The sequence below is a fragment of the Strongyloides ratti genome, assembly GCF_001040885.1.
Source record: "Strongyloides ratti genome assembly S_ratti_ED321, chromosome : 2".
NCBI lineage: Eukaryota > Metazoa > Nematoda > Chromadorea > Rhabditida > Strongyloididae > Strongyloides > Strongyloides ratti.
The window spans coordinates 5,643,945-5,668,801 of NC_037308.1; the positions used below are offsets into that span (position 1 = coordinate 5,643,945).

At 20.9% G+C, this 24,857-nt stretch overlaps 6 protein-coding genes across 6 annotated transcripts; 2 read left to right on the forward strand and 4 right to left on the reverse strand.

The window, feature by feature from the left end:
- Positions 1–1,957: 1,957 nt before the first annotated feature.
- SRAE_2000178800 (Anosmin-1) lies at positions 1,958–6,926 on the forward strand (the record flags this gene model as incomplete). The annotated part of the gene is made up of 3 exons (XM_024652780.1): positions 1,958–2,083; positions 4,410–4,484; positions 5,076–6,926. The coding sequence occupies 3 exons, from the start codon at positions 1,958–1,960 to the stop codon at positions 6,924–6,926; spliced, it is 2,052 nt and encodes a 683-aa protein (XP_024506323.1).
- A 538-nt stretch (positions 6,927–7,464) lies between these two features.
- On the reverse strand, positions 7,465–9,364 carry SRAE_2000178900 (Drab5; the record flags this gene model as incomplete). Its single annotated transcript, XM_024652781.1, has 5 exons — positions 7,465–8,018; positions 8,098–8,201; positions 8,398–8,446; positions 9,029–9,229; positions 9,277–9,364. The coding sequence occupies 5 exons, from the start codon at positions 9,362–9,364 to the stop codon at positions 7,465–7,467; spliced, it is 996 nt and encodes a 331-aa protein (XP_024506324.1).
- A 1,354-nt stretch (positions 9,365–10,718) lies between these two features.
- SRAE_2000179000 (Hypothetical protein) lies at positions 10,719–11,486 on the reverse strand (the record flags this gene model as incomplete). Its single annotated transcript, XM_024652782.1, has 1 exon — positions 10,719–11,486. The coding sequence occupies one exon, from the start codon at positions 11,484–11,486 to the stop codon at positions 10,719–10,721; it is 768 nt and encodes a 255-aa protein (XP_024506325.1).
- A 1,138-nt stretch (positions 11,487–12,624) lies between these two features.
- Positions 12,625–13,695, reverse strand: SRAE_2000179100 (Adenosine 3'-phospho 5'-phosphosulfate transporter 2; the record flags this gene model as incomplete). Its single annotated transcript, XM_024652783.1, has 1 exon — positions 12,625–13,695. The coding sequence occupies one exon, from the start codon at positions 13,693–13,695 to the stop codon at positions 12,625–12,627; it is 1,071 nt and encodes a 356-aa protein (XP_024506326.1).
- A 1,316-nt stretch (positions 13,696–15,011) lies between these two features.
- On the reverse strand, positions 15,012–15,686 carry SRAE_2000179200 (40S ribosomal protein S12; the record flags this gene model as incomplete). The annotated part of the gene is made up of 4 exons (XM_024652785.1): positions 15,012–15,291; positions 15,333–15,402; positions 15,452–15,499; positions 15,638–15,686. 4 exons carry the CDS (start codon positions 15,684–15,686, stop codon positions 15,012–15,014), a joined length of 447 nt encoding a protein of 148 aa, XP_024506327.1.
- Positions 15,687–15,964: 278 nt separating this feature from the next.
- Positions 15,965–20,383, forward strand: SRAE_2000179300 (Vacuolar protein sorting-associated protein 53 homolog; the record flags this gene model as incomplete). Its single annotated transcript, XM_024652786.1, has 3 exons — positions 15,965–18,325; positions 18,684–18,809; positions 18,860–20,383. 3 exons carry the CDS (start codon positions 15,965–15,967, stop codon positions 20,381–20,383), a joined length of 4,011 nt encoding a protein of 1,336 aa, XP_024506328.1.
- Between the last annotated feature and the right edge of the window lie 4,474 nt (positions 20,384–24,857).

Consider the following 24,857-nt stretch of genomic DNA (forward strand, 5'->3'; position numbering starts at 1 on the left):
GCCGGAAACTTTAAAAGTTTTTACTTAAAAAATTGCCGCAATGTTGTATTAGATAGGAGAGTGAACTTTATTACAATATAAAATTATTAAAAGTCTTTGATTAATATAAAGAAAATAAAATAAAAAAATTTCTTTAATCTTCTTACGTCTAATGCCATTACCTATATATTTGTTTTACTCCTTTCTTCAATCTATAAAAATGTTACGGGTCATATTCATTTAACTTATCTTTCTAAATATATAATTCTAAATCCTTATTTGTAACAAATTAAAATCTTCCTAATCTTTCAACACAACATTATATTCTTTAATCTTTATTGTCAATATAAATATAAATATATACTATAAAATCTCCCATCAAACAATGACATTTTTATTTTAAAAACAATAAAAAAAAAAGAAATTTCATTATATGGATAGTTTACATATATAATATTAGAAATATCTAAACATATGTGGACAATTTCTTTTATCTATTCTTTTAATTTTATCTATATTTTATTATTAATTTTTATTATATTTCCTAAAATTTTCGTACTTCTTTTTTATTTTTTTTATTATTATATATTAAAAAATTTCTAATAAAGTTATTATTTTTTTTTTAATAATACTAGTAAGTATGGATAATTAAAAAAAAAAAGTAATTTATAATGATGTATTACATTAAATGTATCTTTTCTACTTCATTTTTCATTACTCTATAATTTATCATTTTCAAGGGTTAATCTAAGATATAATAATTTATATAAAATTAATTATCACATTCTTAATAAAACTTCCCAATAACAAGTACATTAAAAAGTCCTTCAAATAAAATAAAAAAACAATATTACTTCATTCATTTAACACTTCCTAAGTAAATACAGTCAATTGTTTTGATTAATTGTTGAAACACTTATTAACCTTGCAAACTAATTTATAACTGAAATCTATTGTTATACAATAATATTTTCATTCATTCATTTTCATGGGATCATCGAAGAATGAATGTGAATAATTAAAATAATAACAATCTCTATTAATAAATTTATTTACTTTTCTTTAATACTTTATTATGTGTAAACAGCTTACAATGTTTTGTTAAGGGCATTTAATTATGATTATTATAGTTGTAAATAGAATTATAATATAGATAAAATCAAAAGAAGATAACATGTATTACAGGTGATTGTTTTATTATATTTTTAAATTATGAAACTTTACAACATTTAGATAATAATATCCTAAAAAATTTATTAATAAGTTATAAATTATTCTTTTTATTGTAAAATTAAGGTTTTCTTTTTTTTTTTTGTTAATATATTTAAAAGTATAATATTACACTTTTTATATTATTATTATATCTCATTAAATATTTATAGTTTATATTAAAATAAAAATTTTTCCTAAGAATGTAAAAATTTTTTTACTCATAAAATATATAATATATTCTCTATATAAATTTAGATATATATTAACTATATATACATTGACCATTTTTATTTTCATAAAGAAAGACTTTGAAAACTCCTCCTTCTCCTCCAAAAAGATTTTTATTTTAATGTTGCTTTATGTTTATATGATTGTAGAAATTATATTTTATCTATTATTCTTTCTCAAAGATTAATGATATATTAAAATTGTTTTCTTATCATTAATAACTTTACAATAAAATAACAACTTTGTTGTAATATTTATTTTAAACCAACACATATTTTAATTTAATTATTATTATAAACCACAGTGGTTGTTTGATGATAGAACATTTGTTATTTTATTAGTATATATTCATTAAACTGTAAAACTTTATTATACCTAAAAAAGATTTAAATTAGTATATATTTATTTAAAATTAATATTTTTTTTTCTTCTTTATTATAGATTGTAAGAAAAAATTTATAAAATATTAATTAAGATATTGTATCTACATTATATATCTATATATATTTATAAATATAATTTTTTTTTTAAAAATATAATGAAAATTATATTTTCTATATTTTCTATACTTTCATTAGTTTATTCTATTCAATTAGATTCAGGAGATTTGATATCAGCAAAATGTCAATCAAGATGTTACAGAAATTTTGAATTAAGATATAATGTAAGTTTTTATAAAGATTTTTTTTATTATCAATCATTCATAATATATATATGTAACTAAAATAAGGTATCATTTATATGATGTAATTCTTTTCTTTTTTTATTTTTCCGCTAACACTTATATTTTAAAGGGTTACGTAAGTTTAAGATAGATTATGGTAATTAGTATTTTTTTCTTTGAAATCATTTTAATTTCATTAATTCTCTTTTATCTTTTAATATATTATATGAGGATATTTTAGATGCTATAATTTGTCTCAAGTATTATAATCTTTAATATTATATATTTTTAATATAAAAAGTCCTTATATATAAAGAGTGGATTTTATTATACAGGTGTTATGATTATGGAAATTAATATCTTTAATATTTTAAAAAGTATTTTATATAAAATTTTTATCTACTAAAATATATATATTATATATGTATAATATTATATAATTTTAAACACTTGAGATTTTGAGGTAGTAGTGATGAGTCTTTAGGGATTATATAGTATTATGATTAAATCTGTTAAAATTATTGTCATTGGATTTATTTTAATTTTAAAAATAAATAGAAATAAATGATATTTAAGGTTACTGAATCTGTCATATTTTATTTAAATCAATGTGACTTGCTCTAATTCTTTGATATATTATAAATTATGTAAATATAACTAGTAGTAATTTTTTTTTTCCATCATAATAAAAACATATGGAATACTTAAGTTAATAGAAAACTTATCATATTCCTCAAACAGTTTATAATATTTCAATATGTCTCTTTTTTTTTAAAAAAAAAACACTTGAACATGACACTTTTTAGATAATCTATCTTTGGTATAATTTGACAGAAGTCTATCCATATGTTTCTTTTTAAGGTTAATTTTATCTAATTAACATGATATAGTATTCTTTTTCTTTTATATATTTACCATCTAACAATAAAGAAAATAAATTTAAAATGAATTTTTAACTTTTTTATTTCTTCTTCTTATAATATCAATTATGTCTTCTATAATTAGTCAATCTTCATGATGTCAGCAGGAGTTCGTGAAATTTTTTACCAAATAATATCTTTAACAATAGTGTTTTTAATATAGATGTTGAATGATGGCATATTTGTAGGAATGCCGACATAAGCTTTACCTCATACCGTCATAAAACAAATAAATTGCCATCTATTGACCTTTTATTAATTATATTTATATCCCGACAATCATTTATAATCTTCAAAATTTTGTCACAATTAAGAATGAGGTTTAAATATACTTTTCGGGAGAGTTAACAACTAAGAAAGATTAAGATATGATTAATTGTTAATAATTTAAAGAATAGTATTTTTTTTTTATATGTATTATAAGGTCAACAAATGATATACCTTTGATAAAAAGTAATGTCTATTTATTAATATAAATTATAATTCTTTACTTAAGTATAATTTAAATTTATTAATTTTATTTAATTATATGTTTAAAAAAAACAAAGAAATGAAATGTTTTATTAACTGTTAAATAATAATATCTTCTAATATTTACTTCCCTTTACTATTTTTATTAATTTAACTTTATAATAATACATTTTATTAAACAAACACCTGCAATTCAAATAATTATTTTTAGTTTGTTGCATAATTTTCTTAATGTATTTTAATTGTATATAAATTTATGTTTAATGAGAATCTTTTTTAAACGATATTTAACTTTATTAGTATTTACTTTTATAATTTTTAATTTAAAAAAAAATTTAAATATAATTTAAAAGAAAAGAAGAATTTATATAAAATAAAAATATTTAAATGCCATTATTTGGTTTGTATTTTTATTATACATTTTTAAATAACAATTAAAAATATTAAAGTATAGTAGAAGGTAAATTTTTCTATTATCATTAGAATTTATATATATATATTAAAAATAATTACAATTACATTTTTATTTATACTTTAAAAAGTTGGCATTAACAAATATATATATATATATATATATATATATATTCGTAATAAAAAGTTTTAAAACAATATGTTTCCACTTGATATATACTTGATAAAGAGACACTACTTAACAAAATCTTAAGAATCATGATTTATATACTATTTAATATAAATAATTATAATTCAAAGATTGGTTATTATTCATACTTTTTCAATTCACATTAATAACAATGTACTGGGGGAAAAACTTTTTATTTATTATTTCAAATTCTAATTGCACAATAAGATACACTTTTTGTTGAGTAATAATAAAGGTTATGAAAAAAAAAGTAAAGAAATTGTTGCATCATAATGTTATAACTAAAATCTTTACAATTTTAGAATATATAATATTATTTATTATTTCTTTTCAGAATGACAATTCAATGAGGAAAAAATTAAAACATGACATAGGAAATGAATGTAAAGAAGATTTTAAGTGCAATAGTGTAAGTTTTTGTTTTTTTTTTTTTAAAAATACTAGTCAGTCAGTCTGGAATCGAATGATAAAAAAAATATTATTTAAGATTATATCATATAATATTATTTATATTTTTAATTTAAAATTTTTTTTTTCTAAAATTAAAATATTCAAAGATTTGATTGGTAATTAAAAGCACAATATCATTAATTAAATTTCACACTTAATGATGATTTCATGAAAAATTAATTTAACATTGTCTTGTTAATAATCGTTCTTTTCCGGTTGACACAATGTAAATTTAAATCATCCTTCATAAAAGTGGACTATTTCTTTTTCTTATAAATATAATTTATTAGTGTGATAAATTAAACTATGAAATTTGTGATTTAAATGATAAAACTTAAGAATAAAGAATTTTAAAAATTTGTTATAAAAATTATCATTCAATTAATAGTAATATCTTATATCAAAAAATAATTAATTTATTTTATACTTCTCTTGAAAAATGGTATTTAATTTTTAAAATTATTAAATAATTTTAATAATAAATAAAATTAATATAATTATATTAAATCAAAATATAATAAATAATAATGATAATAATTTATTTTTGTAGTGTATCTTACCATGTAAAGAGACATTTGATGATGAAAATAATTGTGTATTAAAGATGTGTCATGATGTTGGAGAAAAAGGGGAATGTTATGAAAGTTGTCAATTTTTATTCAATTCAACATTAACAAAAAGTGGTACATGTAATAATGATAAAAAAATTAAACATTTAATTGTAAATGAATGTTCAGCAGCATGTTTTAGTGATGGTGATTGCCCAGATATACAAAAATGTTGTACAATAGGATGTAGTAGAGTTTGTAAAAAACCTAAAATTAAAGATTCACGTTTATTACCTATACCTGAAAGTATTTCTATTCAAGAAAGAAAAAGAAAACGTAGTGCTATTATAAGATGGGTTATGAAAAAATTAACACCAAGTCATGTTAATTCTAATGCTAATATATATGTTATACAATGGCGATGGGGTATACAAAATGATATTGAGAAGATGGTTCCGTGGCAGACAATTACAATGAAAACAAAAAATTATGCTATTATTAAACATGTTCTTTTACCAGGAAGATATTATGTTTTTAGGATTGCTGCAGTAAATGAATTTGGTACAGCTGGTTTTAGTAATACATCAAATATATTTAAATTATCAAAAGAAGCAAAAGCTCCCAATGAACCATTAAATATAACAGCTCAAGTTTTAGAATATAACAATTATTTAGATGAATGGAGTTATAAAATACAATGGTTACCACCATATTCTGATTTACCAATAAAAGAATATCATTTATTTTATTGGGAAAGTGATAAAAATACTGCTGATATATTGAATTCAAAATATATAAATATTCAAAATAAAAGATCAATTGGTGTACAAATATTAGATGATGATGATGAAAATTTTAATGAAATAAATAAAAAAGTTTTAATATTACCAAGTTACTCAACAAAAGTTAATATTGAAGGTTTAAAAAGTAATAAAAATTATATTGTTGAAATTTATTCAACCTCTGAAAGTAGTAATGGTATATTAAAAGGAGATCCATCATTTATTGTTATAACAACTAAAAGTGAATCATCAATAAAAAATGATAATATGAAAGAAATTCAAAATAATGATGTTATTACATATGATCCTTATCATAAAACAATTAATCATAAACAGATTAATTTTAAAGCAGCTATTGCATCACCATACTTTAATTCTGGATCGCTACATTCTTCTATATCATGGGAAAATCATAAAATGTGTTCACCAACAAAAAGAAATTTTAGTATAAAAATTTATAGTAAATCATGTAAAAGTGATATAATTACAGGAACAACAAATGAATGTATTTTTACATTTGGAGATTTACAATTTGATTGTGAATATGAAATTGAAGTTAAAGAACATGATACTGGAATACATTTATTTACAAATATTTTTTATACATATTCATGTATTGAAACACAAGGAATGAATGAAGAGATATGTCAATCATACCAAAGAAGTGGAATAATTTGCCTACAATTATCACCAACATCAGTATCATGTTCCTGGAGTCAACAAACAATGAAACAACCAACAGAAACATTAGTTGGTTATAGAATAAATTTAAGTTCTAGAAATTCACCAAGTAATTTAACAATACTACCACCCAATCAAAGAAATGTTATTTTTAAAGATTTATCACCAAATACTGATTATTTATTAAGAATGCAAACAGTAACAAGTCAAGGATTAGGAAATCAAATTGAAACAATTTTTAGGACATCAAAAGATATCTCTGATGTTGAATTAAAAAATTTACCTACTATCCTAGAGTTACCATTAGAATCAAGTTCTTCACAAAAATTGTCTTACTTTTTAACTACAATGTTGATAATAATAGTTGTTAAAAGTATTAGCTTTTTTTAAATAATCTTGGTGATATAATTACTTGTTAAAATTGTATATAATTTTAGTTGTATAATAAATATTATAATTATAATTTAAAAAAAAAATTGTTTACATAAAAAAAACTTTTATTAAATAAAAATCTTTGGTATTAATATTTTACAAAAATTTACCACCCAATAATAAAAAGTTACTAAAAAAATGAATTTCTTTTTTATTAAAAAAAAGTTTTATCATATTTTTGTTAATAAATAATATATTTAATATGTATAAAAATTTCCCCTTATATTTTATAAATTTAAGATGAAAGAAATAAAAAAAAATTATTATCTTATGATAAAATTAATTTTATTCGTTCAAATTTATAGGGAAAGTTATGAAATATATGTCATTTGATTATTTTATTCAGTTAAATAATTATAATTCACTATGTGAAATGATCTTGTAAATATGAAGCGATTTTTATTGAAGAAATAAGCTCGTGATATTCCGTGGTAAGTTATAATAAAATGTTGTTTTTTTTATATATAACATGAACCTATTTCACCAAAATATAATTTTATTTATTACAACATGAATTTGTTTTTTGTTGAGGAGCATCATCAGCAACATTAATTCCTCCTGTTCCTCTACCTGATGGACCACCACCACCTTCATTTTTGGGTAACTTTTTAGCAATCGCTAAAAAGATATCATTAACATTTTGAGCCGTTTTGGCGGATGTTTCTAGAAACAAAAGGCCATATTCACAAGCATAAGCTAAAGCTTCATCATAATCAACAAGGCGTTTCCCAACCAAATCTGCTTTATTTCCAGCTAATGCAATTACAATCTCTGGAGCAGCTTGTCTTTGAAGTTCTTTAACCCAATTTTTAGCTTTTGTGAATGACTCTGGACTAGTTATATCATAAACAACAATTGCAGCCTGAGCTCCTCTATAATACATTGGTGCAAGTGAATGATACCTTTCCTGTCCTGCTGTATCCCATATTTCAAATTTAACTGTTGTATCATCAAGACTTATAGTTTGCGTTAAAAATGCCGCACCAATTGTTGATTCCTGATATTCATGAAACTGTCCTTTAACAAATCTTAAAACCAATGAACTTTTCCCTTAAATTTATTTATTAATTAAATGTAAAGTTATTTATATATATATTTTTTTTACAAAATAAACAAAAAATAAACACACCTACTGCTGATTCACCTAGTAAAACTAATTTAAATTGACAATTTTTTGTTGGTCCAGTAGTACCACTTGTTCTTCCGGCGTTTCTATTAGCCATAATTATATATCTACAAGAGAAAAAAAAAATTATAGTAAATGTTTTAAAATATTATCATTGTATAAGAGCGCATAGAATTATATGTTCAGTCGATAAAAAGAGATAGAGTTTGACAGTGGTGATAAAAGGGACATGATCATTCATCCAACAGAACATTTTTTTAAAAAAATATTATAAATTTGTCATATATCTAGAAATAAACATACCTTCTGAAAATGATAATTAGACGATTTGAAAAGACAATGAAATGATAATCTTTTTGTTTGTCACAGTCATAATATTACCCTATAGATATCCCTTCACCAACTGTCTTGTGAATATAGTAAACAGAAAGTCGTAGTAAGAGGAGATAGAAATTTATTTATTTGTGTTAATGTTAAAACTGATATTGATGACTTATTTGAAAAGAAATTGTAGCTGGTAATATTAGAAATGTATACATTTATTCCTAATTTAACTTTATCAGTTATCTTTGTACCCTAGTATTACTATTTAAAAAATATTAATATAGAAAAGAAAATTTATTTTATAATTTTTTTTTAGTTGTTTTAATAAAAAATTTGTCAAGTTTTTTCTTACAAGTATTAAATATATTTAGAAGATTGAAATAACGTATGATATAGGATATTTTATTATACTATATCATTTGTTTGGTTTCAATTAAACAATAATGAAATAAAATCAAAAGTATATTTGTAATAATTAAAGAGAATATAGTAATTTTAAATGATTTGTTAATATAAATAAATTAAAAGTTTACAGTAATGTATTGATTACAATCATAACATTTTCTATAAAAGATTCTGTCAGAAAATAAGATACACATAAAAAGTAGACCAAATGGAAAGGCTACAATATTTATAAAAACTAAAATAAGTATGACCCAAAATCTAGTTTTTCTATACATAGTTCCAGTTTTACAACAAGGGCATCTAAATTTCCTGGCCCACTTAGGTATTGAAAGTTGTTGTCCCCCTACTCCTGTTGAAGCACCATTTGCCTCATTTAAATTTTTATTATTTATAATAAAGTTTTGTGCTATAATGTCAAATTAAAAAAAAAATTTTTTTTGTTTGAATTTTTACCTTGTGGTTGAGGTATAAATACTGGAATTTGTTGTGGAATGTTTAAAGTTGGTTGATTTGTACTTGGTTGCAAGTGATTAGCTATCATTTTTAAAATTATCAATAATGATATTTTTAGAGCAAAGTAGGTATAAAATTTTTGTATAAAAAAACAATGACAAAATAAATGTTTTAAGAAGAAAAAAAAGTTTATTTTTAAAATGTTTAGATCATTTTTTTTTTTTTGATTTATTTAAATTTTTTTTTAAATTTATATATGAAAAAATTAATTATATAAAGATTTTTTTATTAATATTAATTTTTATATTTATAATGATTTAAAAATATAATGATTTACCATACATGATTACTGTATATATGTGTTAATATATTTTCTAATAAAAGTTATTATGTTTTGTAATTTACTTATCATAACATATAGAATTAAATCTTGTTACAGTAATAATTTTAAAACGATTATGAAGAAGCAGTATATTCTCAAAGAAATTGGCTTTAAAATGATTTAAACTATTCAAGCATGATAAGTAAGTTTTGTTAATATAAAAATTTCTTTATTTTAACTTCCTAAATGGTAAATTGAAAAGATCTGTTTATTGACATGCTAATACACAACATATTATAATGTTTATAATATTAAATTTTCCTCCTCAAATTATTAAATAAACAAGTTTAAACATTTTTATTGTTAAAGTTATTTATAAAGTTTTAAATATATCTGTATGCATAATCAATCTTATATAAACTATTTTTTATAAACTAAAGTTCTTTTTTTTAATTTTATATATATAACTTTTTTCATCATACACTTAAATTATCTTTTGAAAATTTGAGTATTGCCAATTTAATTTTAATATTAATAATTTTTGGTGCTATAGTTTAAAAAAAGGAAAAACTACTTTTAAAGTTATTTTTTTTATAAATTTTAACATATTTTATTTTAATGAGTAAAACATTATTCTAGCAATATGAAGTTTTAAAAATTGTAATAACTTGTTTTAGTATCTTTTTTGTTATATTTAAAAATTATCAAAAAGATAGGTAAATAGAATGAATGACAATATAATAATGTGGAAAATTGATAAATAGTTTATATACAAATATTGGAAAAAAAATTAAAAAAAAAGATAAGAAGAAAAAGTATGACAAATTTTTTTATATTTTATTTACCATTTTAAAATTTCATTGATAAAAGATTATAAAACTATTAGAAGTGTAGATAACGTTTTACTGTTTAAATTATTTTCCAAGATTTATATTTTGAAAAAAAATTGATGTAAACAATTATATTACCAAATTATTAAATAAATTTATAAAAAAGTAATTGGTCTTTAAACTTATATAATTTTTTTTTATTCAATTATAGTATATTTGAAAAAAAAAGTATATTGTATTTTTATTAAAAAAAAAAACTTTACTAATTAGATAAAATGCTGTTTAATATTTCATAAAAAAAACATTATCAGTGGTAATAGTACTGCATAATTTTGATAGCTAAAATATCTAACAGTTACTCCAAAATTCCCTTGGGATAAAATTGAATTATGTAAATTTATATCTCGTTTAAAATCAGAAATTTTTGTTATATTTGGTTCCTTATTCTTAAAATTTGACTTATTTGAGTGATTTGCCTCATTCATTTTTAATGATATTAAAGTTGATGTTTCAACTTTTTCTTCAATAAATTTTAATTCGTTAAAATTACTTTTTGATGTATTTTTAAAAGTTCCCACTATTCTATAGAAATCAAAAACAATTTTTTCTTTATTTTTTTCAATATTGAACTTTTGTTTTAAATTATCATCAAAATCTACAACCTTTAATTGAGTTTGTTTATAATTTTCTAGCATTTTAGAATTTGTTGTTTGATTATTCAAGTCAAATAAATTTTTTGTATCAAATTCCAATGAGTTTATCTTATCATTTACAAAATTAATTTGAGAATTGTTTGATTTTTGTAAATTTTGATCAGAATTGGTATAAGAAAAAAGAATACTTCCATCTGGGCTTACCTTTGTAACAATTAACTCATTGTTATTATTAATATTTGTAGAATTTTCATTTTCTTTAATAGTTTTATTTATTTCATCATTGTTTTCATTATCTACATCTATAGTTTCATTCAAAGGCCTTAATTTTTCATTTTCTTTAGCTTTAGCCATAATTATATCTTCTATACTTAATGGTCTATCAGAAGCTGTAGCAATATTCATTGCCTCTAGTAATGTAGTATCAAAATTACTATCATTTTTAATATTTGAATTACTATAAATTACATCCACAATATTTATAAAAAATAAAATTATTAAAAATATTATTTTGGTCATTATATTATATGATGACAAATATTATAATAAGTAACTGAAGGGAAATATTATAAAATATTTTTGTTTTATGATTCCATTATACTAAGATACCAACTTAAATAGTTTTTAATTTTAATTTTTATGTTCTTTTTCTTTCATCAATCATGACTTTGAATTTACAATATATAATATTATAAAAAAATAGTACAAGGGTATCTAGTGAGGATGTGTCAAAAATATTTTATAGAACCTTGGTATAACAAAGTTTTTAAAAATAAAACATTTTCCGCATATTTTTTTTACCACATTTTATCCTAAATAAATGTATGTTTACTAGTTTTTTATTTAAAAAAAATTTTAGAAACTTTTTTTTATATTTTTTAAATAAGAATCATTCACTTGACATTTTTTTTTATTAAAAAATAATCATCTCATATTTTTGAGTGCAAAGTTTGCTAAACAATAGTAATGATCAATTAGAATTAAAAACTACTTGTACGATTAAACTTTGTATTTCATTTTACCTGACATACACAACCATTCATATGTGTTAGATTTTTTTTTTTTTATAAATTTTAACTTAAGTTATATGATTTTAAATAATTAAAATTTTAACATAATAGATTAATACTATAATGTTAATGATAAATTTTTAAAATTTAATCAAGGTAACTGTAACAGAAATTAAAAAAATTTTTTTCTTTTTTTTGTAAATTTTCCAATTTGCCGACATCCCTCATATTATATTTATATATTATCATACAATAGTTGTAAAAATTATCAAGATTTACTTTAGTTACTGATTAAATCTATTGAAAATGAAAAAAAAAAGTTAATTAAATTTTGACTAAAGAAATGACAATATATTTTTAATTTAAATAAAACGGAACAAATAAAGTAAAAAAAAAAACTCATTAATAACTTTTTCATTAACAATCTTTGTAAACATAATTTTTATTTCTAAGAATAATATAACAAAAAGAATAATAAATTTACGATAATAATTATATATATATATAAATATATATATATTTATGTATAACAATTAAACATTTAAAGCATTTGGTAAATTTCTACCAAATTTATTTTTTAAATAAATATTTTTGATTTCTATAAATGATGACATGTAACGTCTTATTATTGGATCCCATTTATTTTTATTTTTTGAGTATAAATTAAGATAAATTGCAAATAACACTATTAATCCACCATAAATATAATATATTGTAAATGGTTTGGTAAAAAATAAAAATGATATGACTATTGTTACTGCTTTACGTAACGTTGTCACCGTAACAGCCATTAATGCACCAGATGTTCTAACTAAAGTTAAAACAACATTAATTCCTAAATACCCTACTGTTGAAAAGATTACTATTAATATATATTGACTTGGATGATCTAATAAAAAAATAAAAGAAGTATAAATTTCCATTGTAAAAATTTGATATAATAATATATAAAAAAAACCAAATGTATATGAGTAAAAGACAACTTCTGAATTACTTGAACCATGAATTTTCATTTCTCTTTCTTGAACATTTCCAATAATTGCATCTGCAATTAATGCTCCACAAATCATTATATAACCTGTTGGATCAAAATTTGGTGAAACTTTTGTATCACCTAAAAAAAATACTATTAATCCTAATGACATTAAAAAAGCTGCCAAAACATCTAAACATCCATATCTTTTTTTTTGAATTAAAATACCACCAATTAATACGGGAATAAGTTTACAACATTTAAATATAACAAGTGTTGGATAATTTAAATATCCTGTTGCGGCATTGCTTAATCCAATTGTTGTAACAGTATAAAAAGCAATTTCAAAATATTTTTTTCTTGGAATTTTCATTCCTTTCTCTTTTTTTAATTTTCTTTCAATCCATGAAAACATTGAATAAAAATAAAATTGTATAAGTGTAATGTACCAACCAAGATTTTTCATACCATCAACTTTAAACATATATTCTTGAACATAAGCATAAATTAGATAAAAAAACATTACACCTCCACATAGTACAATAAATTGTAAATAACTAGGCCAATATGTCATATTAATGCCAATAAACATTACTTGATAAACATTTTCTTTTTTATACTGAGGTAACATTTTATTAATTTTCTAGATATTACTTGATAAAAACTTTTTAAATGTTAATTTAATAAATAATATAATTTTTAATCTGCTAATATATATATATTCATATAAAACTTTATTTTAATTTTATCAATAAATTTACATAAAATGATGATTTAAAAAACCTAAAAATGTAAGTAGTTATTTAAATTTTGTTATATTAGAAAAAAAAAGAAAATTAAAAATTTTCATATCATTTAATTAACCATAATTTCGAAAAAAAAAATTAGTCAAAATTATTAAAAGCAATTATTCATTCAACAATGAAAAAATGCTATACATTTGCCACGTGTAATAAACTTTCCAACCTATTTTACGTGTTAAATAATATTTGAAGTTAAAATTATATCTTGAAAATACATATTAAAAAACTTTTTACATATAAATTTTATTATAAGTTTTTTAAATCACATTCAAAGAATATAATTTTTTAATTACTTTGAGTAATTTGATATATTGGTAAGAAAAAAAAAATACTTTATAACAATAAACGATATTATGTTTGCTATACAAAATCCTAAATAAATATTTTGATTTAAATATATAAGAAAATTATTTAATAGTTTAGATAAAATCTAACATTAATTCTAAACTAAAACACCAAAGTTTTACAATTCTAATATTAATACTATTAACAAATATTAATATTTTCTTATCGAAAAATGAAACAACTTTTATCGAGTTTAAGATAAAATTAATTAGTATAATATTGTTATTTAATAATTTCTTTAAAGAAAATAAATAAATAATATATAGAATTATGATAATTATTAAATAAAACATAATAATGTATATATGAGTATACGATTTAATAGTTAAACTCATAGTATTTGTATATTGATATTATAAAACTTTTAAATATTTATGAAACATATTTTAATATTTTTACAAGACCTTCGAATAGTTTATTTTAAAATAATCACTACTATAATATGTAATAATTCTGAGTACTTAATGAAAATTACCAAGAATAGTAATCTAATTTTTTTATATACAATTTCTAAAACTTGATTTGATATAATATTTTAAATAGTGATAATATTTCATTTATAAATAAATTATTTTTTGACAATTAAAATTTTTGTTTAAAAAATGCTTATCTTAATTTATAATAAAAATTAAAAGACTATTAAGTATTAATTATTGTCAATAATAAATTTAATAAAATATCATTAAAAAAAACAAAAAATGATATTGATAAACAAAAAGATTAGTCTTTAAAAATATATGAAACAAAATTTTATAACAAGTATAACAAATCAAACAATCAAAAGAGTTACTTGATTCAATTAATTTGCCATTTTCTTTTGACTGGCAAAGTAATCACGGAGAACTTTAGCAGCTTCTTCATCACGTCCATAGTCTTTGACGACAGCGCAACTGCATCCAACAACTTTTCTTGCTTTTCCGTCTTTATCATACTTGCATTGACCTACCCATTCCCCAAGTATGGCTTTGTTGTTAACCTTGATCAATGGAATAGAATGTTCGTGGCAAAGAGCTTCAACAAGTTTGACGTACATTGGCTCATCGCATGATTCAGCGAGAACACAGAAATGTCCGGCAACTCTATAAATATATATATTAATTATATAATATTAAAAACTTACTTATCTAAAGTCTTAGCAGCCTCATGTAATCCACGAGAAAGTCCATCGGCATAGTATGCTGATTTCAAAGCTCTCTTGACAGCCTCATTGATGTCCATCTGGGCAGAGGTCTCTCCTACGTTTTGTTGAACTTGGTCTTCCATTTTTAAACAGTAATCCTCGAAAACCTAAAAAATTTGCCATTTTAATAAAATTAATTTTTTAAAAATATTTTTAATAATTTTATACATAAAAAAAACAATAAAATATAAAGTACTTATAAATTTTTCATTATTAAAAATATATAAATTTAAAATGTTGTTTACCTAATACTGTATTCGTTTCAAGAGAACTTGGTATTTTATTCCTTCTCATTGCACGTCATTCTTCTAAAGAGAATGTCATTTTATTATATATCCTCTCTCTCTTTCTCTTTTAGTTGTAAGTTTTCTTTTTTTCATAATAAAATATTTAATAAATAATTTTAATAATTCCTTTAACAATATTTTTTTAAAGGTACTATCTAATTTTTTATACTTTAATTTGTTTTGTTTTTCTTTTTTTTTTTTTAATATATTAAAGTAATAAAATTTTTTTTTGTTATCTATATTTAAGATTGACTTAAAATTAAAGTATTATTTATTTAACATAAAATGAATTCTCCATCAATAAAGGAAGTTTCATTTGATAATGATTTTGATACCTCAACACATAATGTATCTTTGGCAGCTAATTTATTAATAAATGAAATGTGTACATCTGAATTTTGTAAGCCTGATTTAGATTTAACAGATCATATAAATAAACTTTTTCCTACTGAACAATCTTTATCACAATTAGATAATATTATTTTTTCTGTTGGAAAAGAAATAGATGATATTGATAATGAGTTGGCGGAACTTGTTGAATCACATGGACAAATAGAATTGGATGGAAATGATGCATTGATGCAAATACAATCAGCAATGATTGAGTTAGAAAGAAAAATTCGTTCTATACGAAGTAAAACTCAAAATTCTGAGTTAAGTGTTCATGAAATGACTAGAGATATAAAACAATTAGATGTTGCAAAAAGAAATTTAACCTCATCTATAACAACTTTACATCATTTACAAATTTTGTTGTCTGGTGTTAATTCATTATCATTATGGATACCTGATAAAAAATATTCTGATATTGTTAGCCAATTACCAGCTGTATTAAATGTATTAGAATTATTTAATGATTACCAAGATATTGAACAAATAAAAATTTTGTCAGATAAAGTTGTTCAAATAAAAAATGACATATCTGAACAACTTAATAATGATTTAAAAATAGTCTTTCAAAAAGGTATTCTTAATCAGACGACGGCAGACATGTGTAGAATAGCTGCTGTTTTAAATAATCATGTTGAAGAAAATTTTTGGAAATGGTTTATTGATTTACAACTTTCAGAATATTGTGTACTTTATGCTGAATCGGAATCAATTGCTTGGCTTGACAAAATTAATGAAAGATATATATGGTTTATTAGAAAATTGACTGATTTTGAAAAATTAATACAAATGAAAATTTTTCCACCACAATGGGAGATGGGAAGACGACTAACCAAAGAATTTTGTGATCGAACTCGAAATTCTTTAGGTCGCCTAATGCAAAGAAGAAGAATGGAAATAGATTGGAAACTTCTTATGCATAGTATAAATCACACAAAAAGTTTTGAAAATTTGTTATGTAAAAGATTTCCAGCTAAAGATAACTATAATTTTGACAAAATTATTTGGAAAATATTTGATGACTTTATTGATATTTATGTTGCAGCACAAAATAAAAAACTTGTTGAATTTTTAGATGAATGTTCAAGTAAAATAAGAAATGGATCTGAGAAACCAATTAGACAAACCAGTACAACAGCTCATTCTTTAAGTTCAAGTGCTGATGTATTTTTATTGTTAAAAAAAATAATAACAGATTCCACAAAATTATGTGCTGATCCAAATGCTTTACTATGGAAATTAGTTGATATATTTAAAAATTGTCTTCAAAAATATGCAAATGATTGTATTGTTGCTTTCTTACCTAAAGACAATTCATGGAATAGTTTATCTGCAACAGCAAGTTTATTTCCTCATTTTGTAAGAGATGATACTTCTCAAAGATTAAATGATGACCAACAATTTTTTATTTGTTGTTTATTAGCTACAGCTGACTGGTGTGCTGAAACAACATTACAATTACAAGATAAATTAAAACAAAGAATTGAAGCAATCGATTTTACTAATGAAGTTGAATTATTTTATGGAATATCCAATAAAGCATTGCTTATTTTAGTAACGGATATTGAATTATTTTGTGAAAGTATCTTACATGAAATGATTAAAAAAGACTGGTCCAAAGTAAAAAATGTTGGAGATGAAAGTCCTTTTATTTTAACATTAAAAAATTATTTAACAGAAAAAATACCAACTCTTCGTGATTATTTTACAGATCTTAGAAAATACTTTGCTCATTTTTGTTTAAAATTAGTAACACAAATGGTAAACAAATATCTTGGGGTAATTTTTAGATGTAAACCAATTTCTATAACGGGAGCCGAACAATTATTATTAGATACACACTCCTTAAAAACATTTCTTTTATCAATGCCATCTGTAGGAAGTATTGTACAAGCTAAACCACCAACAATGTACACAACTACAGTAACGAAAACATTAACAAAAGCAGAAATGGTTCTTAAAGTTGTCATACAACCATTAAAAAACAATGAAGATTTTGTTGATGATTATATAAGAATGTTACCAGAATCAGAGTATACTGAATTACAAAAAATTTTAGACATGAGATCAATGAAACGATCAGATCAAGCTCCTATTATAGCTCTATATCGTTCAAAACTTGAATTATCAACAACAAATGAATCACCTACAAATGACTTATCAATTACTACCAATTTATCACAAACAATCGGTCAAGTTGTAGGAATGGCTACAGAAAGTTTAAGTGATTCAAGTATGAAAAAGTTAGAAAAATTAGTCAAAAAATTGTAAATAAATGTAATTAATAAATAATCGTAAATTATATAATTTAGAAAACATTTTTTATATTGTATAAAGTTTTTAGTAACTCTTGCAACTCTTTTCTTTTATACTAAACTTTGGTACCCCGCCACCACCGCCCTCTCTGCCTTTCTTTCCCTTTGTTAATCATCTTTTTAAAAATTAATTGTATTTTGAATTATTCTAGAAGTATAAATTAATTCTAGAACAATATTAGACACGATAGCATTAATAGCTATTAGCTCAAAATCGATTTATACCAAATGAATTTCAAATGTCGTTCTATTTTTACTCTTTTTATTTAAATTTTAAAATAATATTATTTTTTTTATAGATATTAGCAACAATGACAGGAGTTGATAATCAAATGCAATTAATTTTCGATGAATCAGGGCAACCCTTTATTCTTATGCGAGAACAGGAAAAACAAAAAAGGCTTAGAGGTGTTGAAGCTTTGAAGGTAAGAATTAATTTAATTTTTATAAAAAAAAAAACTATTTTTTAATTTAGTCCCATATCTTAGCTGCTCGTGCTGTGGCTGGAATTGTAAAATCATCTCTTGGACCAAGAGGATTTGACAAGATGCTTGTTAGCCCTGATGGTGATGTTACAATTACAAATGATGGAGCTACAATTATGGATAAGATGGATGTTGAACATCATATTGCTAAATTATTAGTTGAATTGTCAAAAGCTCAGGATGCTGAAATTGGTGATGGAACAACAGGGGTTGTTGTTATGGCTGGTGCAATGCTCCAACAAGCTGAACAACTTTTAGACAAAGGTATACATCCACTTAAAATTGCCGATGGTTATGATCTTGCCTGTAAAAAGGCTCTTGAAACTTTGGACAAAATTGCTGAAGAATTTGATATAACAAATAGAGAAGCTCTTATCAAAAGTGCTATGACCTCTCTTGGGTCCAAAATTGTTAATAAATCACATAGACATTTTGCTGAAATGTCTGTGGATGCTGTTTTGACTGTTGCTGATATGACTTCACGTGACGTTAATTTTGATCTCATTAAGATTCAAGGTAAAGTCGGTGGAAAACTTGAAGATAGTACTTTAGTTAAGGGAATCGTTCTTGAAAAAGGAATGGCACATCCTCAAATGCCAAAGGAAATTAAAGATGCCAAAATTGCTATCTTAACATGTCCATTTGAACCACCAAAGCCCAAAATTAAACATAAGCTTGATATTGAAACAACTGATGATTTTAAAAAACTTCGTCAATATGAAGTTGATGTTTTCCTTAATATGATTAAAGATGTTAAAAATTCTGGTGCCACGCTTGCTATTTGCCAATGGGGCTTCGATGATGAGGCAACCCATCTTCTTTATGCTAATGAACTCCACGCTGTTCGTTGGGTTGGTGGACCCGAAATCGAACTTATTGCTATTGCTACAAAAGGAAGAATTGTTCCAAGATTTAGTGAACTTTCATCTGACAAACTAGGTTTTGCTAAAACTGTTAAAGAAGTAACTTATGGTACAATGAAAGAATCCATGTTATTTATTGAGGGATGCCCTGATACTAGAGCTTGTACCATTCTTTTAAGAGGAGCAAATACTATTATGATTGAGGAAGCCAAGAGAGCTCTCAATGATTCTATGTGTGTTGTTAGAAATCTCATCAAGGATAGTCGTGTTGTTTATGGAGGTGGTGCTGCTGAATTGGCATGTGCTATTGCTGTTTCAGAGGAAGCAGATAAAATTAGTGGACTGGAACAATATGCTTACAGGGCTTTTGCTGAGGCACTTGAAAGTATTCCAATGACTTTGGCTGCTAACTCTGGTCTCTCTCCAATCGATACAGTTACACAATTACGTGCTCAACAAATTACTGAGAAAAATCCAAGATTAGGTGTTGATGCCTTATATAATGGAACAAATGATATGAAATCTCTCAATGTCATTGAAACTTTGTTATCGAAAAAAGAACAAATTTCATTGGCAGCCCAAGTTGTTCGTATGATTTTGAAGATCGATGATGTTCGAATTCCTGATGAAGAACATAACATGGGATATTAATAATAAGAGCATTATATAATATTTTCCGATAAATAAAGCTTTTTGTAATGTTAAAATATGTGTATATAAGTTATTTTAAGTATTATTTTCATTCTAGTTTACATATTTTTCAGAACATTACGTAATTACTAGGTTAATTAAAGTTTAGAAAATATATATTAATTCCAAAAGCATATTAAAATTAAAATAATCTTAATCTTGACGTAAATTTTTTTAAGGTCATAGTTGGGTGGAATAATTTTTTTTTTTTGTGATTAAAATTCATCTACTCATAAGTCCTTATTGGAAATGTAAATTTAAACCGACAAGGACATTTAACTTTTAATCTTTAGGATTGTCGTATTTTTCATATATATCATTTATATCATAAATTTTTAATAATGTTTATATTTTACAATTACTAATATTATTACAATCTTGAGATAACTTATTTTTAAAAAAATTAATTAAATATTATCCTATCATGCTATGTTTATTGATTTTGTATTGATAAAATGTTATTTTTTTTTTTAGAAATTTTAAAATGAAATAATTTTTTTTTATTTATTATATTTAAATACCTATAGATTTTAATTTTAAAATATTTCAATTCTAATAAAATATTTTTTTAAATTGAATTTATTTAATTTTTATCTTAGTAACAGAAATGCAATTATAAAAGTTAAAGAATAATTTTTTTTATTTTTTATATTTAATTATTTTTGTCGTAATTAAATTTTTTTTTTTGTATTACTGGATAAAATCATTATAATTAGTTGAATAAAAAAATATATTTTTACGTTAAAAAAAAGAAAAACAGTTTGTGAAATATAATTATTAGAACTATAATAAATTAATTTTTTTTACATTACCTATAATAAAAATAATAATTTTAATAATAATTTTCTATTTATTTTATTCTTGTTTGTAATTTATTATAATGAACTAATTATAAAATTATTTCATCTATGATGCCATTTTACATTTATATTATAAGTTATAACTTATTTTAGATATAAACAGATTAAACAATACTTATTAATAGTAATTGGTTTTCATAGTGTAACTTGTAGTAAGATTGTATGCTTTAAATTTTGAGATTATAAAAATAATATGAATAAAATATAAGTTATTATTTTATTATTTTTACCCAGACATAATGATTATTTATTATACTTTAATTATAGATGCTTTTATTTGTTAATTTTATAATAGTTAAAATTTTTAATCTTACCTATTATAAATAACATATTGAATAGAATTTATAAATTTTTATTTTTGTAATAATATAATTACTTTATTAAATTAAGACATTGATTAAATTGCATATTATAGCTAATAATAAAAATAAAGCGATTTATTTTTATGATAGTAAAATTATTTTTATTAGAATTATTAACTACTTTTAAAATATATTAAAGCAATTAATGTTAGTTGAATTTTTTTTTTTTAAATTATTACTATACTATATCAAATAATTATTATAGAGTTATAAAATTTTACACAACCATTTTAAATATATAAATTATTATTATCTATAAATTTTTATTTTAATAAAATATTTCTAAAGAAAATAAACATTTTTTTTTTATAATATTAAAGTATCATTTATAAGGCAACAATGATTATATTTTGTACATAAGAGTTAAAAAATGTTGTAATATTATTTTTCTTTAACCACTATTATAGGATCATGATAAGAATTAATAATTAAGGTGTCACAATTCTATACCATTATATTTTTATTATTTTTTTTTTGCTTAAACTATTGTTAGTTGAAGTTTAATAAAATATAAATTTCTTTATAACATATAGTTTTGCTTTGTATTATATATATATAATTGTAAATATTTCCAAAAAAAAAAAAATTATTTATACTTATATTTCTTTTTTTTTTTTAAATTTTTATTGACATAACGGCTATTGTTAACTTCCTTTAAGTTTTAAATTTTGTATAAAAATATGATACTTTAAAAAAAAAACAAAACAAATACATAATTACTTTTATTATTTTTCATTAATATTGGAATAAAAATATATATATAAAAATTGAATATAAAAGTATACCTTTTAAAATATTTACTTAAATCCTTTTTTTTTTGTTAATAAATTTTTATTTAATAAATTAATAGTTATATTACCATATCGTCATAATTTTTCTGCAATCATAGAAGCAAAAAATACACATTCTTGGTTAAGCATTACCAAAAGGGCAGATTTTTTATTTTTATATACATTTTCAATATATAATGGCACATGCTTTTAAAATAAAATTTAACTAGTATAAATGTATGTATAAAGATGAAAAGACATCTAAATAACCATTATTTTATCAATAGTCGAGAAAATATAAAAATTTGTCTATGTATATGCTTTTATATTTCTTAAAATACTTTCTCTTTTACTAGTTTAAATATAGATATAGTATAAAAAGAAAAATAGGATGTTTGTAAGTTATAATTTTAAGTTTATATTTTTTTATTTAAAAGTTTAAAAGACTACTAAATTAACATATCTATATAAGATGAATAATTATAATAAAATTTATAATGAAGCTATTATATTATTAATTTATTTTATTAAAGAATTTTAAAATATTTCTTAAAAAAAAAAATTTGTTAAGTGTATGTTTTAGTATATATATAAGTATAAAAATATACTATTTGATAAACTTTTTAAATTATCATTTTCCTGTTTTTATTTATATTTTATAAAACAATTTATTTTAAATATGCATTATTCCCTTTTTCATGATTAACGATACACTAACATTAATAATTTTTATATATCACTTAACTAATTTTAAAAGTTGAATAATTATTATATGTTATTTATAATAAATAGTAGATTAATTAATACTAATATTATTTTGATTGAGTTTTAATATTATATACAATACAAATTTTTATTTATTATATAAAGTATTATGAAATATTTACCCTTTTTAAGAAATTGGTGTTTTCATTTTTTTTTTCTTCATTACAATTGTTGAGTGTAATAATAAAAAAAAATATATTTTTTTATTTTTCCATTTGAAGAATTTAATTTTTTTCTTTTTATATTATATAAAATACTTTAACTGTAATTTATTTTTAGAAACTTTAGGAAGATGTAGTTAAATTAAATATAGTACTTACTATTTTATTAAATTTAACTTTATTAAAAAATTATAATATTGTTATGTAAAACTTTTTAAAGTAATTACTATTGTTACATATATATACCTATAATAATATTATATTTTTCTCTCATATCACATTTTTGTCACTCTATAAATTATTAAATATTCATTGCAAAATGTATACAATATTAAAAATGTTCATAATTAATATTAACATTTCTAAGCAATTTAAAATATTAATATATTTTTAGTACTAAAACTTTTATCATATAAAGTATAAACTTTTAACATTTATTATTAGAAAAAAAAAACTATCATTGAGAGTATTTGGTAACAAATATTGTATTTTTTTTTTGTAATAAACTAAATATTTTCATACAAGCTTATTAATTATACTAATTTTACTTTAATTTTAATTAATTACTTCTAAAAATAAACACCAGTTTTAATATTAGATTTTATAAAATAATGCCATTCGAATGATATTATTAATAAAAAAAAAAATGTAAAGTTTCATAAAACATATTTAGTCTAGTTAAAATTTGCTTCAATCAAATTATATAAAAAAAATAAATTCTAGTTAATCATTCATACTAATGTGTTAGATTATATCTATAGTGGTAAATATTTCTAAAAAAAATGTTTAATAACATATAAGTTTAAAAAAAAAAAACTTATAAAATTTGTATCATTCTATTTATAAAATAAATACTTTCATGAAATGTAATCAAGTTTTTTTTTTAATATAATCAGATTTGTACCAAAAAAAAAAATATATATATATATAATAATAAATTAGATTTTGTATGACAAATATATTTAGATTCTAAAAAATTATATTCATTGAATGATAAAAATAGTTTTTAAAAATTTACACTTTTAAAAATTATTTATATTATTTTAATCACTTTAATTTTTTTATACATTATATTTATTAATGTTCCTAACAAAAGTAATTAATTTATAATTTTTAATGTTTGAATTTTGTAGATATTTAAAAAAAGGATTAATTTTGTAGAATATTAAAATTTATAACTAATATAATTTAAAAAGTTAATAAAAAAAAATATATATATATATATTTTTATATAAAGTTACTAGCTTACGAAGGTAAAAGTATCGACAATCCTAAAGACGCATTACATTATTCATTTTTAAACGACATTAATATACGTGAAAATGATTATATTGAAATTATAAATTGTTGAGATAATAAAAAAAAAAACTTTTATTTCTATGATATGACATCATTTCTTAATAATTATCATATTGATAATCAATTTGTTTATCATATAATAATACAATAAATATTATAATCCAAATTTTTTTTCTTTAAAAATCATTTTTATAGTGGGTAAAAGTATTTTAACCTTT